The following is a 16,408-nucleotide window of genomic DNA, read 5'->3' as shown; positions in this document are numbered from 1 at the left end:
AATACGAAGATTGGTGGAGGGGCAGGTAGTCTTGAGGTAACAGTTAGGCTGCAGAAGGACTTAAGACAGATTAGGAGAATGGGCAAGAGAGTGCCACATGAAATACAATATTGGAAAATGCATGGTTATGCACTTTGGTAGTAGAAATAAATATGCAGACTATATTCTAAATGGGGAGGGAAAAAAACAAATCTGAGATGCAAAGGGAGAAGGCCGGGTAGTGGGGCTGAGGAAGGAAGGAAAGGATCAGCCATGACTGAATGGTGGAGCAGACTCGATGAGCCAAATCGCCTAATTCTGCTCCTATGTCTTACGGAGTTGTGGTATTAATGCTCTTTAAGTTACCCAGCACTACATCCTCTTTTACCGTAAAATGTCCTAGCATATTGATGGCCTCAGCACTGATCTTCCTATCCTGCACATCCTTCTTCTTGGTAAATACTGATGTGAAGGGACCTCAGCCACATCTTGTTCATCTAAGCAAATGTTGCCCTCTTTATGCTTGAGTGATCCCAAACTCTCCCTTGTTATCTTCTTGCTCCCAGTCTTTGTATAGAATGCCTTGAGACTCTCTTTAATCCTACTTGTCAATGATGTTTCATGGTCATTTCTGACTTCCCTAATCCACTTCTTGAGTTCTTTTCTGACCTCTTTATAATCCCCCCAAGGCCCTGTTTGATCCTAGTCCTAAGCTTTACATACTTTTCCTTTTTGTTCTTGACTAAATTCATCACCTCCCTCTACATCCAAAGTTCTTTTACCTTGCCACCCTTGTGACTCGAACGTGCCTGTCCTACACTCTGTGGAATTGATCTTTAACCGCCCTCCACATATCAGATGTGGACTTTCCCAAAAGCAGTTGTTCCCATTAAACTCCCCCTAGTTCCTGCCTGGTGCTCTCATAATTTGTGGTGCTCCAGTTTAATACTCTCCCTCGAAGTGATACTTATCCTTATCTATGCCTTTTTTAAAACTTAAGGAGTTGTGGTAACTGTTCCCTAACTGCTAACCAACTAAATGATCGGTCACTTGGCCAGGCACGTTACCCAATATCAGATTCAATACTGCCCTCCTCTTGTTGGACTATCTACATATTGACTTAAGAAACCCACCTGGACATGCATAACCGATTAGAGCCCGATCTAAAACACTTGCACTAAAAAGGTCCCAGGTTATATTGGAAAGTTGAAGTCCACAATGACAACATCCTTATTTTTCGTACCTTTCCTTAATCTGCTTGCATATCTGTTCCTTAACCTCCCAGTGCCAGTTGGGGGTAGGAGTCTTTAGTACATTCCCATCAGAGTGAAGCTTCCTATTTCTGACTTCTACCCATAAAGACTCACTGGACGAGCCTTCCTTATGTCCCCTCTAATACAGCAGTGATATTGTCCCTGAATAGTAGTGCAACTCCACCCTCTCTTTTACCTCCCTCTCTACTTTTTTTTTTAAAACATTGAAACCCTGAGATATTAAGCACCCATTCCTGTTCCTCTATCAACCAAGTCTCTGTGATAGCCAAAACAACATAGTTCCATGTACTGATCCATGCTCCAAGTTCATCACCTTTACCCATAATACTCCCAGCATTGAAATACACACACTTCAAACTATCTGTCCTATCATATCTATTACCTTGCTCCTGCCTTTTTTGTTTACTGGCCCTGATAACTACCTTCCTCTGCATCCATCTTCTGACCTAGTGTTTTGTTTCCCTTATCCCCGCCAAACTACTTTAAACACCCGCCGCCAGGTAGCACCAGTGAACCTCTCAGCCAGAATATTGGCTCCCCTCCAGTTTAGGAGCAAACCACCACTGTTGCCCTAGAAAAGGTTCCAATGATCCAAGAACCTGAAACCCTGCCCCCTGTGCCAGTTCTTTAGCCACTCATTTATCTGTACTATCATCCTATTCCTACCCTGACTAGCACTTGGCACTGGGAGTAATTTAGAGATTACAACCTTGGAAGTCCTGCTCTTTAGTCTCTTTCCTAACTCTGAGAAATTGATGTTTCAGGTTAAGGAATTTCCATAAAAATTGGTAACTACCAGGTCCCGCTGCTACCTGAGTATTTATTATTTTCTGTTTCCTGTTCTTCCAGACGTCCATCATCTGCGACTTTTTTTTTTGTTTTCCACAACAATTGTTGCTGCCACCTTACAAGGATGGCCTGATTTTCTTTAGAAAGGACATCCTCACTGGATATAACAACACAATAGTTACACATCCTTCTTCATCAGTGAGAAACCACCTCAATTTTCTGCCAATGTTTCACAAGGCAAATCAACAGCATCAGTCCTCACTGACTCATAACTCAAAAGCAAAATTTCAAGATTTAAAAATACATGACTAAAGATGGAGAGTGACTGTCTTTAAAATAAAACAACCTGCACCCATGTAGTAATGACAGAAAGAAGTGGGTCGGGGAAAGGGGGGTGGGTTAGGACTATAGATTATCCAAGTTGTTAAACTGTAAATTTAGATTTTTTTTACAAGTAAAAAATATTAGATCAAGATGCCTTAAATCTTCATCTGAGAACAAATGGCATCCAATTGTTAAATTGCACTGAAATTAATAAAAGTCTATAAATGTATTAAAGGGTATATTAAGGAGGCCATTTATAATTTGGTCACTGATCAGCCACGAACCCAAGTAATGGTGATAAGGGGGTTAATTACTATCCAGTAGATCCCATGTTCCTTTCTAAAGTAATCAAAAAGATTGTGATTGTCTGATTTAAACACGTGATGATGGTTGGGATGATCAAAAATTAAATGATTTTACAGAGGTATAAAAGAGAGGTTTTGTTTTGGAATGAAAGGGTTGTGGGGGGAGTGAATTCTAAACCTTAGAACTCAGAGGGATGAAGGCAGTTATACAGTGCAAGGTATAGAAAACTCATACATTTTTATTGTAGTTGCGGATATGAAGAGAAAAATGAGTTTGGAACTTAAAGCAAACACAAATTTTAAAAATCAAAATGCTCCTTTCCAGGACCCATTCAAGCCATGCACATGTTCAATGGGTAGAACTGGACTGACAATAGACCACAGACAGTAGTTCTGGAAACACATGACAATAAATGGCAGGTCAGACTTTAGGATCTTGTCAGATGATTCCAAATGGTACCACATGGTTTCAAAGTTGTGCTTAACTGTCAACCAGAGGTATTGGTCATATGCAAGGGATATTGCTCTATCGCAATGACTTTGTCCAAGGTGATGGTTTGAGAAGTCGGTTTCTTCAACTAGTATCTTGCATTGATTTTAACAATTGCCAAATTATCAACTGACTTAAACCTTTATTTCAGAAATGAGTCAGAGCTTTGAGGTTTTTGAGAACGTATCATGCAAAAGTCTGCAGAAGCCCATGGAATGCCTGTTTTTTCCACAACCCATAAATATTTTTGTAATAAAGTATCAGTTCATGATTTTATATGTATGGCTACAAGCATCACTCCCAACACTGCTCTAAAATCAGAGAGCATGCAGTTAGCACAATAGTATTACAGCACCAGCTGTATTCAATTCTTGCCACCTTCTGTAAGAAATTCGTATATTCTCCTTATTACCACAGGGGGTTTCCTCCAGATGCTCCAGTTTCCTCCTACATTCCAAAGACGTACAGATTACGAGGTGAATTAGTTGTAACTGGGCGGTACAGGCTTGTTGGGCCAGAAGCCACTGTCTGTAAGCAGTTTGTGCATTCTCCTCATAACTGCAGTGGCTTCCTCTGGGTGTTCCAGTTTACTCCCACATTCCGAATATCACATGGGGTCATAGGTTAATTGCTCACATGGGTGTAATTGGCAGTGTGGGATCTCTACAGTAAAAAAATATAGTGGAAAGGCAAGAAGCATTCAAACTCAAGAAATTGTGTTGATACCTGCATTACAGCTACAGTACAAATTGCTGGTGAACACAGCAGGCCAGGCAGCATCTATAGGAAGAGGTACAGTTGACAATTCGGGCCGAGACCCTTCGTCAGGACTAACTGAAAGAAGTCTACCCACGGCCTCCTCTACTGTCAAGATGAAGCCACACATCAGGTTGGAGGAACAACACCTTATATTCCGTCTGGGTAGCCTCCAACCTGATGGCATGAACATTGACTTCTCTAACTTCTGTTAATGCCCCACCTCCCCTTCGTACCCCATCCATTATCTATTTTTTTTCTCTCTCTCCCCCTCTCACTATACCCTTTGCCCATCCTCTGGGCCTCCCCCCCCCCGCCTTTCTTTGTCCCGAGGCCTCCCATCCCGTGATCCTCTAATATCCCTTTTGCCAATCAACTTTCCAGCTCTTGGCTCCATCCCTCCCTCTCCTGTCTTCTCCTATCATTTTGGATCTCCCCCTCCCCCTCCCACTTTCAAATCTCTTACTAGCTCTTCCTTCAGTTAGTCCTGACGAAGGGTCTCGGCCCGAAACGTCGACTGTACCTCTTCCTAGAGTTGCTGCCTTGCCTGCTACGTTCACCAGCAACTTTGATGTGTGTTGCTTGAACTTCTAGCATTTGCAGAAGTCCTCGTGTGAATGGGAATGCTTGGGTGCTCGGCTGTGTAGTCACACAACAACGGGCTCAGCACACAGCTCTGGGGACACCCATGTTGAGGATAATGGGGTGGGAGAAGCAATTATGAATCCTGATTATGCAGTCTTTTCGTTAGAAAGTCGAACACCCAGTCTGTTGGAGCTGACTTCACTTACTAGGACCCGGTGTGTCCCTATCTCACCAGGGTAAGAGTCCTGCTGGCTACCCTCACCTGGTTTAGCCCACTTGCCAAAGCAGTGGGTTGCCACTGGTAATGTAACTAGCTATTTGGAGATACAGCTAACAGCCAAGTGTCTGGTGGGGACCAAAGGTAACATTCATGACGGTTGTTGATACCTTCAAGTACCTCATAGTTCTCAACTTGTTGAAGTAGTTCAGTGGTCCCCAACCACCGGACCGTGGACTGGTACCAGGCCGCAAAGCATGTGCTACTGGGCCACAAGAAAACGATACGAGTCAGCTGCACCCTTCCTCATTCCCTATCACGCCCACTGTTGAAACTTGAACACGTACGAGGTCATGTCAGCGTAGGAAGAAGATCAACTCCTCAAGCTTGCAAATTACAGAGAGCTGAAAAGTACGTTTGACATAACATCTCTGCCAGCATTCTGGATCAAAGTCAAGGCTGAATATCCTGAGATAGCCACGAAAGCACTGAAAATGTTGCTTCCATTTCCAACTTCATATCTCTGTGAAGCAGGCTTTTCTGCAATGAATGCAACGAAAACTAAACTGCGGAATAGACTAGACACAAGGAACTCCCTTCGAGTATCGCTGCTCTCCCATCACCCCTCGATGGGACCGTCTCGTTGCAGGGAAACAAGCCCAGGGCTCCCACTGATTCAGCGATATTGGTGTGGTTGCAATGATTTTATATGTTCATACGGGGAAAACGTGCTGTGAGTTTAATATTAAATTCGTTAGATAAACCCTTTTAGAAACGAAGTTGAAACTAAAGTGACTTAGTTGACTTATCACCTACATTCCCGTCGTGACTAACACCCACCCCCACCCACCGGTCGGCCAGTCCGCAAGAATATTGTTGACTTATCACCGATATTCCCGTCGTGACTAACACCCACCCCCACCCACCGGTCCGCAAGAGTATTGTTGACTTATCACCGATATTCCCGTTGTGATTAACACCCACCCCCACCCCACCCACCGGTCGGCCGGTCCGCAAGAATATTGTTGACTTATCACCTATATTCCCGTCGTGATTAACACCCACCGGTCGGCCGGTCCGCAAGAATATTGTCAATATTAAACTGGTCCGTGGTGCAAAAAAGGTTGGGGACCCTTAAAGTAGTAAAACCGTTTTATTTTCACTCCGAGTCATTTCTGGCATTTCCAAGTCCAAATGCTTAAAATTGCAGTGAGCAAAACAATTCTGCATTGTTTCACTGCTTATTTCTGAACAACTATCAGTGACAAAAATCACTGCTTTTTGAACACAAACACTCGATTGATGCAATTTAAAAATAAGCACAGAATAGTGTCCGACAACCACATGATGTGGACACAACTAGAAAATGTTCAGCAACAGTCTCCTGTCCCAATTAAACAAATGGAATCCCAGTTACTTTCTTGATTAGTTTCTGTCCCAAATAAGTGGCTGCCCCAATACAACAGGAATCCACCTGAATCCTTTAGGCCCGAAACATTGACTGATCATTTCCACAGATGCTGCCTGACCTGCTGAGTTCCTCCAGCGTGTTTGTGTTTAAGTAAACGAGAGATGGAGCTAAGTCAGGATGGCACTAAACTGTGACTCCTTTGCTTGCACCTGTGGAAACAGCTCTATTATTTTTATTCCCTTTTCAAGATTCTTTTGAAGACCCTGACCTGCAGTTACACATGAGTTTGGTTCTTTGCGGGAATGGGACCTGATCTCAGGGCCTCGCGACCGGCCATTCTTTGATATCCCAAGGACGCAGCCTGGAAGGTGAGCATGCCTTCAGGGTTCTGGATTTTCGTGGCTCTAGGGACGTGCTGGTTCTAGGCCAGTGCCCCTGACTGAAGCGTCACAGGAGAGCACAGAACATCACGAGCGGCGGGTTAGCTGCCGGGGATTGTATGTCCTGAGAGCTGCGCCTTTATGGTGCCAACTCTCTGAGCGTACAGCTCGGAAAAAGCAATGAATTAAACTTATCAGTGAGTTGTTAAGTTAGGCCTCCCCTCTCACTGTGAAATAGGGCACCTCTTTTTTCCTTATTGGGAAGAAAAAAGACCTGTGGTATGTTGAATTACCAGGTAAATGAGTGGTCGTTGGGGTACTGCAAGTCTGTGTCTTTATTGATCCTTGCTGCACACTTGAGTGCTCTGGTGGAGGGCGCTGATGTTTTTTGCTAGTGTGGGGGCTTTGGGGTTCTAACATTTTAACTGTCATTCATTCTTTGGGGCACTCCTTTGTTTTTGTGGATTGTGGAAAAAAAGAATTTCAGGATGTATACTGTATACATTTCTCTGACATTAAATGTACTTATTGAAACCTATTGAAGTAAACCACAGTATATGCAAAATTCTGGTCACCACACCATGGGAAGGTTGCAATTAAGCTACAAAGAATGCAGAAAAGATGATACCCTAGTGTTACGATGAGAAACAGCTTCTTCCACCAGACTGTAAGACTACCGAACTCCCTGCCAATACCCAGGTTTCATCACGCATGAAAGACTGTAGTTTTATAAAGGATGTTGCCTGCATTGGAGGGACTGAGTCACAAGAAGAGACTGCAAAGACAGGGTCTGTTTTCTCTTGAGTGAAATAGGCTAGGAGGTTACATTATAGAGGTGTATAAATTTACGAGCATCATGAATATGGCACACAGCAGGGTGCGTTACACATGACAGGGGTGTCTAGGCTAGATGGCACAGTTTACAGTGAGAGGGCAGATTTGAGGAGTAGATTTCTCATATGACAAGCAGTTGATAGCTGGAATGAGCTACCAAAGTAGGCGGTGGTGGCAGGAACTGACAACATTTAACAGGCATACATATAAATAGGTACTTATACGACGAAAGCATAGAATGATGACGAATGAATGCACACAAGTGAAATCAGCCTATGCATGATGATTGGCATAAACAGTGGGCCGAAGGGCTGTCTTAAAACTGTACAACTCTATGACCCCATAGGGAATGACAGTGAATGGCTGAAAAACTAAAAATGGTGGCATAGTATTTTAATTTGAAAAACAAAGTCAATAAGATATAGGAGCAGAATTAGGCCATTTGGCCCAATGAGTCCGCTCCACCATTTTATCATGGCTGATCCATCTTCCCCCTCAACTCCAATCACATTCACACCGCACCCCCCCCCCCCCAATGTATCCCCTACGTGCCAAGAATCTATCAACCTCTGACTTAAATATACATGAAGACTTGGGCTCCACAGCTGCCTGTGGCAACAAATTCCACAGAATTCACCACTCGGGCAAAAGAAATTCTTCTTCATCTCTGTACTAAAAGGATGCCCCTCTATTCTGAGGCTATCTCCTCTGGTCTTAGATTCTCCCACCATAGGAAACATCCTCTCTACATCTACTCTTATCAAGGCCTTTCACTATTTGACAGGTTATCAATTAGGTCACCCCGAATTCTTCTGAATTCTAGTGAATACACACCAAGAGCTATCAAACACTCTTCATAAGACCATAGACCATAAGACATAGGAGCAGAATTGGACCATCTGGTCCATCGAGTCTACTCTGCCATTCAATCATGGTTGATTCTTTTTTTCTATCTCCTCCTCAACCCCAGTTCCTGGCCTTCTCCCAGTAACCTTTGATGCCATGTCCAGTCAAGAACCTATCAATCTCTGCCTTAAAAACACTTAACGACCTGGCCTCCATAGGTGCATATGGCAACAAATTATACAAATTCACCACCCTTTGGCTAAAGAAATTTATCCGCACCTGTTTTGAAAGGGTACCTCTCTATCAAGGCAGTGTCCTGTTGTCTTTGACTCTCCTACCATAGGAAACATCCTTTCCACATCTACTCTGTCTAGTCCCCTTCAATGAAACCCCCTCCCCCATTCTTCTGAATTTCAGCAAGTGCAAACCCAGAGCCATCAAACATTCCTCGTATAACCCTTTCATTCCTGGAAACATCCTTGTGAACTTCCTCTGGACCCTCTGCAATGCTAGCACATCTTTTCTAAGTTGAGGGGCCCAAAACTGTTCACAATACTAAAGGTGAGGCCTCATCAGTGCCTTATAAAGCCTCTGCATCAGATCCTAGATCTTATATTTTACACCTCTTGAAATAAACCCTAACATGGCACTCCTCACCACCGACTCAACTTGCAAGTTAACCTTCTGGGTGTTCTACACAAGGACTCCCAAGTCCCTCTGCATCTCAGATTCCTGGATTTTCTCCCCATTTAGAAAATAGTCCACACATTTATTTCTATTACCAGTGCATGACCATGTATTTACCAACACTGTACTTCATTTGCCACTTTCTTGCCCATTCTCCTAATCTGCCTAAGTCCTTCTGCACCCTACTTGTTTCGTCAACACTGCCTGTCCCTCCATAATCTTCATATCATCTGCAAACTTGGCAACAAAGCCAAACCAGCTATTCGATCCTCGAATCAATTTCGTGAACTTTCTTTGAACCCTTTCCAGTTTCAAACATCCTTTCTAAGGGGCACAAAACAGCTCACAATACTATATAAAGTCTCAACATTACATCCTAGCTTTTATTTCTAGTCCTCCTGAAATAAATGCTGACATCACTTTTGCCTTCCTCATCACAGACTCAACCTGCAAATTAACTTTTCGGGAGCACTGCACAAGGAATCCCAAGTCCCTTTGCTCCTCAGCAAAGACTAGGGTACGGACTGAACTGCCAGGAGCAAAAATTAAGGCACATTTAATTGCCCTATTCAAAACAAAGCTGAAAATATATCTCAATAGAAAAACAGATTGCAGACATATGGGGAAAATGACACTTCCTGCTGCCTCAGAAATAGCAACCAATATAATCAAAGACTCCTTCTACCCAGTCAATCTCTTCTCCATGCTTCCATCACAGCCACTAGAATCAGAATTCAGAATGTTTATTATCACCAGCATGTGTTGTGAAATTTGTTAGCTTAGCAGCAGTTCAATGCAATATATAATATAGAAGAAAATAATAATAGGTAAATCAATTACAAGTATATTGAATAGATTAAAAATCATGCAAAAACAGAAATAATATGAAAAAGTGAGGTAGTGTTCACAAGTTCAATGTCCATTCTGCTGTTATAAGAGCAGAATGGATATTCTTCTGACAGGTCACTCGTCTGAGTGCTACTGGTACCATGTAACCCAGTACTACCTGTGGCATGGTTGGGTGGTCAGCGACTAAACCGGCTCCCCCACCAGGCTTGCCTGGTGAGGAGGGTGGCTAGACACCCTGCAGGATGAAAAACAAGACCTGTCAAAGGGCAGATCAACCCTCTCGTAGGGTCAACGGCCATCTAGCAAACACATGCCGTGAAGCATGGAAAGGGCATCCCTTGTATCGAAGCTTGGTCTGGCCATTCACTGCAACAGAACTTCCCCCAGCCGTCTTGGACCCCACCATGCTGCTGGATCCGGGAGGGAATGTTGAGAGGGTGGGTCTGGACCTGTGCAACCCCCTACTCACCTAAAATCCATTCACGCACATGGTGTTCCTTTCTGAGGAGTGGGGTATGTGCAAATCAAAGCCCACTAACTGACTGAAAGGAACCATCATCATCCTATGGGATGGATAGCCAGCGAGATACGACTCTTGAACAGACCTTGTGCACAATAAAGATGAACTCTTGATCTCCTAAATCTACCTTGTCACCTTATTTGTCCATCTACACTGTACTTTCTTTACAACATCAGAAGGAAACCTGAGCTTCATGTGCCAATCCTCACCAAGGATGAGATGTGTGAGCATCCTTCAAGACCCTGGAAAAGCATCTGGACCAGACAGGGTACCTGGCCAAGCACTAAAAACCTGCGCTGATCTACTGGCTGGAGTGATCTCGGAGATCTTTAACTTCTCACTTTAGCAGTCTGAGGTACCCATCTGCTTCAAGCAGGCTTCATTTACACCAGTGCCTAAAAAGAAAGTAGTAACCCTCCTCAAAGATTATTGTCCAGTAGCACTTACATCCATGGTGATGAACTGTTTTGAGAGATTGGTGATGAAACATATCGACTCCTGCCTGCAAAGTGACTTGAACCTGTTCTAATTTGCCTGCCAGCGCAACAGGTCCCCTGCAGATGCTATCTCATTGCTTCTTCACTAAATTCTGGAATATCTGGACAGTGAAGATGCATACAACAGGATACTCTTCATTGACTACTGCTCATCCTTCAACATTACCATCCCTTCGAAACTAATCACTCAGCTCCAAGACCTAAGCCTCAATATCTCCTTGCACAACTGGATTCACACGTCTACTCTCATCCCGTCCTCCGACCACCCTGCCAGAGATAGGGTTCCTCTAGTCCTCATCTACCACCCCACCAACCTCCACCTCCAGCACATAATTCTTCGTGATTTCTGCAATCAACTGAATCCCACTACCAAGCACATCTTTCCCTCCACCCCCACTTTCTACTTCCCACATGGATTGCTCCCTCCACATCTCCCTTGTCCATTTGCTCCTCCCCACTAATCTCCATCCTGGCACTTATCCTTGCAAGCAGAACAAGTGCTATACCTGCCCCTACACCTCCTCCCTCAGTACCATTCAGGGCCCCAAAAGTGTCTTCCAGGTGAGGTGACACTTCACCTGTGAGTCTGTTGGGGTCATATGCTGTGTCCAGTGCTCCCAGTGTGGCCTCCTTTATATCGGTGAGACCCAACAGATTGGGAGACCCATTTCATTGAGCACCTACGCTCCATCCACCAGAAGAAACAAGATCTCCCAGTGGCCACCCATTTTATTTCCAATTCCCATTCCCATTCTGATATGTCAGTCCATGGCCTCCTCTATGTCGTGATGAAGCCACACTCAGGTAGGGGAACTATTACCTTATATTCTGTCTGGGAAGTCTCCAGTCTGACAGCATGAGCATCGATTTCTTAAACTTACGGTAATGTCCAGACCCCACCCTCTTTCACCATTCCCCATCCCCTTTTCTCTCTCACCTTATCTCCTTGCCCGCCCATCACCTCCCTCTGGTAACACACATAAAAGTTGCTGGTGAACGCAGCAGGCCAGGCAGCATCTCTAGGAAGAGGTACAGTCGACGTTTCCGGCTGAGACCCTTCGTCAGGACCAACTGAAAGAGCTAGTAAGAGATTTGAAAGTGGGAGGGGTAGGGGGAGATCCAAAATGATAGGAGAAGACAGGAGGGGAAGGGATGGAGCCAAGAGCTGACAATTGATTGGCAAAAGGGATATGAGAGGATCACAGGACAGGAAGCCTAGGGAGAAAGAAAGGGGAAGGTGGTGGTGGGGGGGAGCCCAGAGGATGGGCAAGGAGTATAGTGAGAGGGACAGAGGGAGAAAAAGAATATATATATCTATCTACCTATGAGGGAGGGAGGGAGGAAGGAGGGAAGGAGGGAAGGAGGGAAGGAGGGAAGGAGGGAAGGAGGGAAGGAGGGAAGGAGGGAAGGAGGGAAGGAGGGAAGGAGGGAAAGGAGGGAAGGAGGGAAGGAGGGAAGGGGAAGGAGGGAAGGAGGGAAGGAGGGAAGGAGGGAAGGAGGGAAGGAGGGAAGGAGGGAAGGAGGGAAGGAGGGGAGGGGGAAGGAGGGAAGGAGGGAAGGAGGGAAGGAGGGAAGGAGGGAAGGAGGAAGGAGGGAAGGAGGGAAGGAGGGAAGGAGGGAAGGAGGGAAGGAAGGAGGGAAGGAGGGAAGGAGGGAAGGAGGGAAGGAGGGAAGGAGGGAAGGAGGGAAGGAGGGAAGGAGGGAAGGAGGGAAGGAGGGAAGGAGGGAAGGAGTACGAGGGGGAGGTGGGGCATTAACTGAAGTTAGAGAAGTCAATGTTCATGCCATCAGGTTGGAAGCTACCCAGACGGCATATAAGGTGTTGCTCCTCCAACCTGAGTGTGGTTTCATCTTGACAGTAGAGGAGGCTGTGGATAGACATATCAGAATGGGAAAAGGATGTGGAATTAAAATGTGTGGTCACTGGGAGATCCTGCTTTCTCTGGCGGACAGAGCATAGGTGTTCAGCAAAATGATCTCCCAGTCTGTGTCAGGTCTCGCCAATATATAGGCCACATTGCCAGCACCGAACGCAGTATATCACCCCAGCCAACTCACAGGTGAAGTGTCGCTTCACCTGGAAGGACTGTTTGGGGCACTGAATGGTAGCAAGGGAGGAAGTGTAAGGGCATGTGTAGCACTTGTTCCGCTTACAAGGATAACTGCCAGGAGGGAGATCGGTGGGGAGGGATGGGGGAAACGAATGGATGATGCTGAAAGTTACGGAGAATTATATGCTGGACCCAGAGGCTGGTGGGGTGGTAGGTGAAGACAAGGGGAATCCTATTCCTAGTGGGGTGGTGGGAGGATGGGGTGAGAGCAGATGTGCGTGAAATGGGAGAGATACGTTTGAGAGCAAAGTTGATGGTGGAGGAAGGGAAGCCCCTTTCTTTAAAAAAAGGGCATCTCTCCTTGTCCTGGAATGAAAAGCCTCATCCTGAGAGCAGATGCAGCGGAGACGGAGGTTCTCCCCCCTTTTCTTTCTTCCACTGTCTTTTTCCTCTCCTATTATATTCCCCCATCTCCAGCTCTGTATCCCTTTCACCAATCAACCTCCCAGCTCTTTACTTCACCCCTTCCCCTCCCAGTTTCACCTATCACTTTGCATTTCTCCCCCCTCCACCACCTTTTAAATCTAGTGATCTTTTTTTCTCCAGCCCTGCTGAAGGGTCTCAGCCCGAAATATCAACTGTACTCTTCCACAGATGCTGCCTGCTCGCTGAGTTCCTTCAGCATTTATGCGTGTTGCTTGGATTTCTAGCATTTGCAGATTTTCTCCTTTTTGTGACCAGATCCTCAATTTCGTCATTTGCAGACTCCGTTCAGTTCGGGTTGGCCACAACATCTCTGACACAATCACCATCAACACAGGTGCACCACAAGGCTGTATGCTTCGCCCCCTGCTCTACTCGCTTTACACTCACGAACATATGGCTGCTGATGACACCACTGTCATAAGCCAAAACTAAGGGGGTGGTGGATCATATTGGAGGGAGATTGAAAATCTGACTGAGTGGTGCCACAACAACAACGTATTACACAAAGTCAGCAAGACCAACAAGCTGATTAACTTTAGGAAGGGAAAACAAGAGGTCCATGAGCCAGTCCTCATCGGAGGATCAAAGGTAGAGTAGGTCAGCAACATTAACTTTTTCAGTATTATCATTTCAAAGGATCTGTCCTGGATCCAGCATGTAAATGCTATTACAAAGTAAGCACAGCAGTACCTTTACTTTCGTAGAAGTTTGTGAAGATTTGGCATGTGATCTAAAACTTCGACAAAGTTCTATAGATTTCATCTTTTTTAACTTGAGATACAGCATGGAATAGACCCTTCAAGCCATGCCACTCAATCCCCCAATTTAATCCTAGAATGGGCACCAGCAAATGCTGGGGGTTAACCTCGCCATAGACTGACGTCTTATCTGGGGGTGGGGGGGGAGGGGCCTCATACTCTCAGTTGCTTCACACCACAGAAACCGGCATAAGCACCGGCCTGATGGGCCACAATGCTCGGGAGAGAGTTTGACTTTGAATCACAGGACAATAACTGATATGTCTTTGGACGGTGGGAGGAAACCGGAACACCCGGAGGAAACCCACATGGACGAGGAGAATGTACAAATTCTTTACAGGCAGTGGCATGAATTGAACCCTGATCGCTGGTAATGTAAAGAGTTGTGCTAACCACATTACTGTGCTGCCCCATGTACAGTAGAGTATATTAAATGATTGCATCAGGGCCTGATAGTCATACTTTATTGATCCCGGGGGAAATATGGAAACAGCAATGCCCTCGAACGTAAAATCCTCCAAAAAGTAGTGAATACAGCTCAGTCCATCACAGGAAAGCAGCATCTATCATCAAGGACCCCAATCATCCACAGCATGCTCTCTTCATGATGCTGCCATCAGGAAGATGGTACAGGAGCCTCAGGACCCACACAATCAGGTTCAAGTACAGTTATTACCCCTCAACTATCAGGCTCTTGAACCAGAGAGGATAACTTCACTCACCCCAACAGTGAACTGTTCCCACAACATTTTTATGGACTAATTTTCAAGGACTCTTCATCTCATGTTCTCTATATTTATTGCTTATATTTTATTATTACTTTACTATTTTGTTTTTAATTTGTATTTACTGCAAAGGCACACAAGAAAATGAATCTTAGTTATTTATGGTGACATATGTATTTTTGATAATAGATTTACTTTGAACAATAATTCTAACATTATATTCTGCATTCTGCTATTGCCTTAACTTTTCCACTACCTCGATATACTTATGCTTTGGAGTGACATGTACGAAGGGCAAGCAAAATAAAGAATATCGCGTATGTGTGAAAAGAGTAGAGACTAGAGTAATTACTAATACAGTTACGGGCTAGGAACTAGTTCGATTACTCTTGGGTGGACTAAAATTTCCCCTTATTATGAATATATTGTTATTCTGTAATCGAAAAACCCCCACCCTTGCCCACGTTAGACACCCCAGTCCAGCAAGCTGACCTCAAACACCACAGCTTCGCCCAACCTCTGAACTCTCAGGTTGACCCTTGCCGGCACTCCACAGGCCGTCACTCATTCTTTAGGCCCCACCGCTCGCCTAATAGCTCAACCCCGCTTAAACTTGGGACCTTGCCCTCCGATGGCCCGAATCCTCGCCCATCCCTACCTTGATAAGGTCGCAGTCGCTGACCACTCCGTACTTCTCAAAGAGGGCGCGGATCTCCTCAGCGGTGGTCGGCCGCGGTAGGTTGCCCACGAAAATTTTCACCATTTTCCCTCTTTGCTCGCTTGCTTAAGGTACAGCAGCTGGGTTCCTAATCGATAAAGAAAAACAAAAGGCAACGCAAGTTTAAAACAACAAACACCACACCGTACAACTCCAAAACACCTTCACACTTCACTCGAGCGAGGGGTACCACAGAAATGGCGGCACACTTTCTCTCCACCCGAAATCTCGACACCGCCCTCTGTTGCCAACGGCTCCTCTGATTAGTCGAAGTACCTGTCATTAGCTGTTCTAATGGTCGTTTGAATTGATTGGCTGCAGCGTGGCGACGACTTGCTGTTTTGATTGGACAACGCACTGGTCAATCATTGTGTCAGGTCCACACTCATGGAATGCTTTCCGCTGGGTTTATCTCCGGTCGAATTAAGATTGGTGCCGGAGCATGACAACAGGAAACAAAGGGGGAATCAGTATTTTAAACATGCTTGGGCTTGAATTTGGTCTTTAGTGTAACCAGTCTTTTGTATATTTTCATTCAAAATCAAATTTTACTTCTCCATCGGTCAGCGAAACATCATTCAAAGGAGCATGGGGCTGTATAAACGTGCTGCCTGTGTTTCACTCTGGGCAAAGTTTGCAACAGGAATTTATGGGACTGATCCAGTGCTACTGGAGACGAGTTGTAAACAGAAAATTATGGATCTGGCGCATCAATTCGGTGGACCATTTTAGCAAACATCAGTCTTGTGCATTCTTACGTCACTCTTAGACAGGGATAGCCAAAAACGTACTTTTGAGCTGATGCACAGAACGGGAACTAAGAAAATGGCAAAGGTGTTTTAAGACATTGAGTCTTAAAACTAACACCGTCACGCTGAGGATGAATAGATGTCGTGGGTTCTCAAAACAATCTTTCGAGGGTGTTTT

At 45.0% G+C, this 16,408-nt stretch overlaps 1 protein-coding gene across 10 annotated transcripts in view; it reads right to left on the bottom strand.

The window, feature by feature from the left end:
• Positions 1 to 15,713, bottom strand: part of LOC134346661 (RNA-binding protein 4B-like) — a 59,770-nt gene extending 44,057 nt beyond the window's left edge. For all 10 annotated transcript variants that reach the window (XR_010017981.1, XR_010017982.1, XR_010017983.1 and 7 more), the window contains exon 1: positions 15,422 to 15,713. Coding sequence is in view for 6 of the 10 variants with exons in the window: in XM_063048157.1 (XP_062904227.1) it covers positions 15,422 to 15,526 (105 nt within the window). In the remaining 4 variants the exon portion in view is untranslated. The remainder of the gene's footprint in view (positions 1 to 15,421) is intronic.
• Positions 15,714 to 16,408: the final 695 nt, after the last annotated feature.

The sequence above is a fragment of the Mobula hypostoma genome, chromosome 5 (assembly GCF_963921235.1).
Source record: "Mobula hypostoma chromosome 5, sMobHyp1.1, whole genome shotgun sequence".
NCBI classification, from domain to species: domain Eukaryota; kingdom Metazoa; phylum Chordata; class Chondrichthyes; order Myliobatiformes; family Myliobatidae; genus Mobula; species Mobula hypostoma.
The sequence above is the reverse complement of the archived record's forward strand: the minus strand, read 5'-3'. Positions and strand labels throughout refer to the sequence as shown.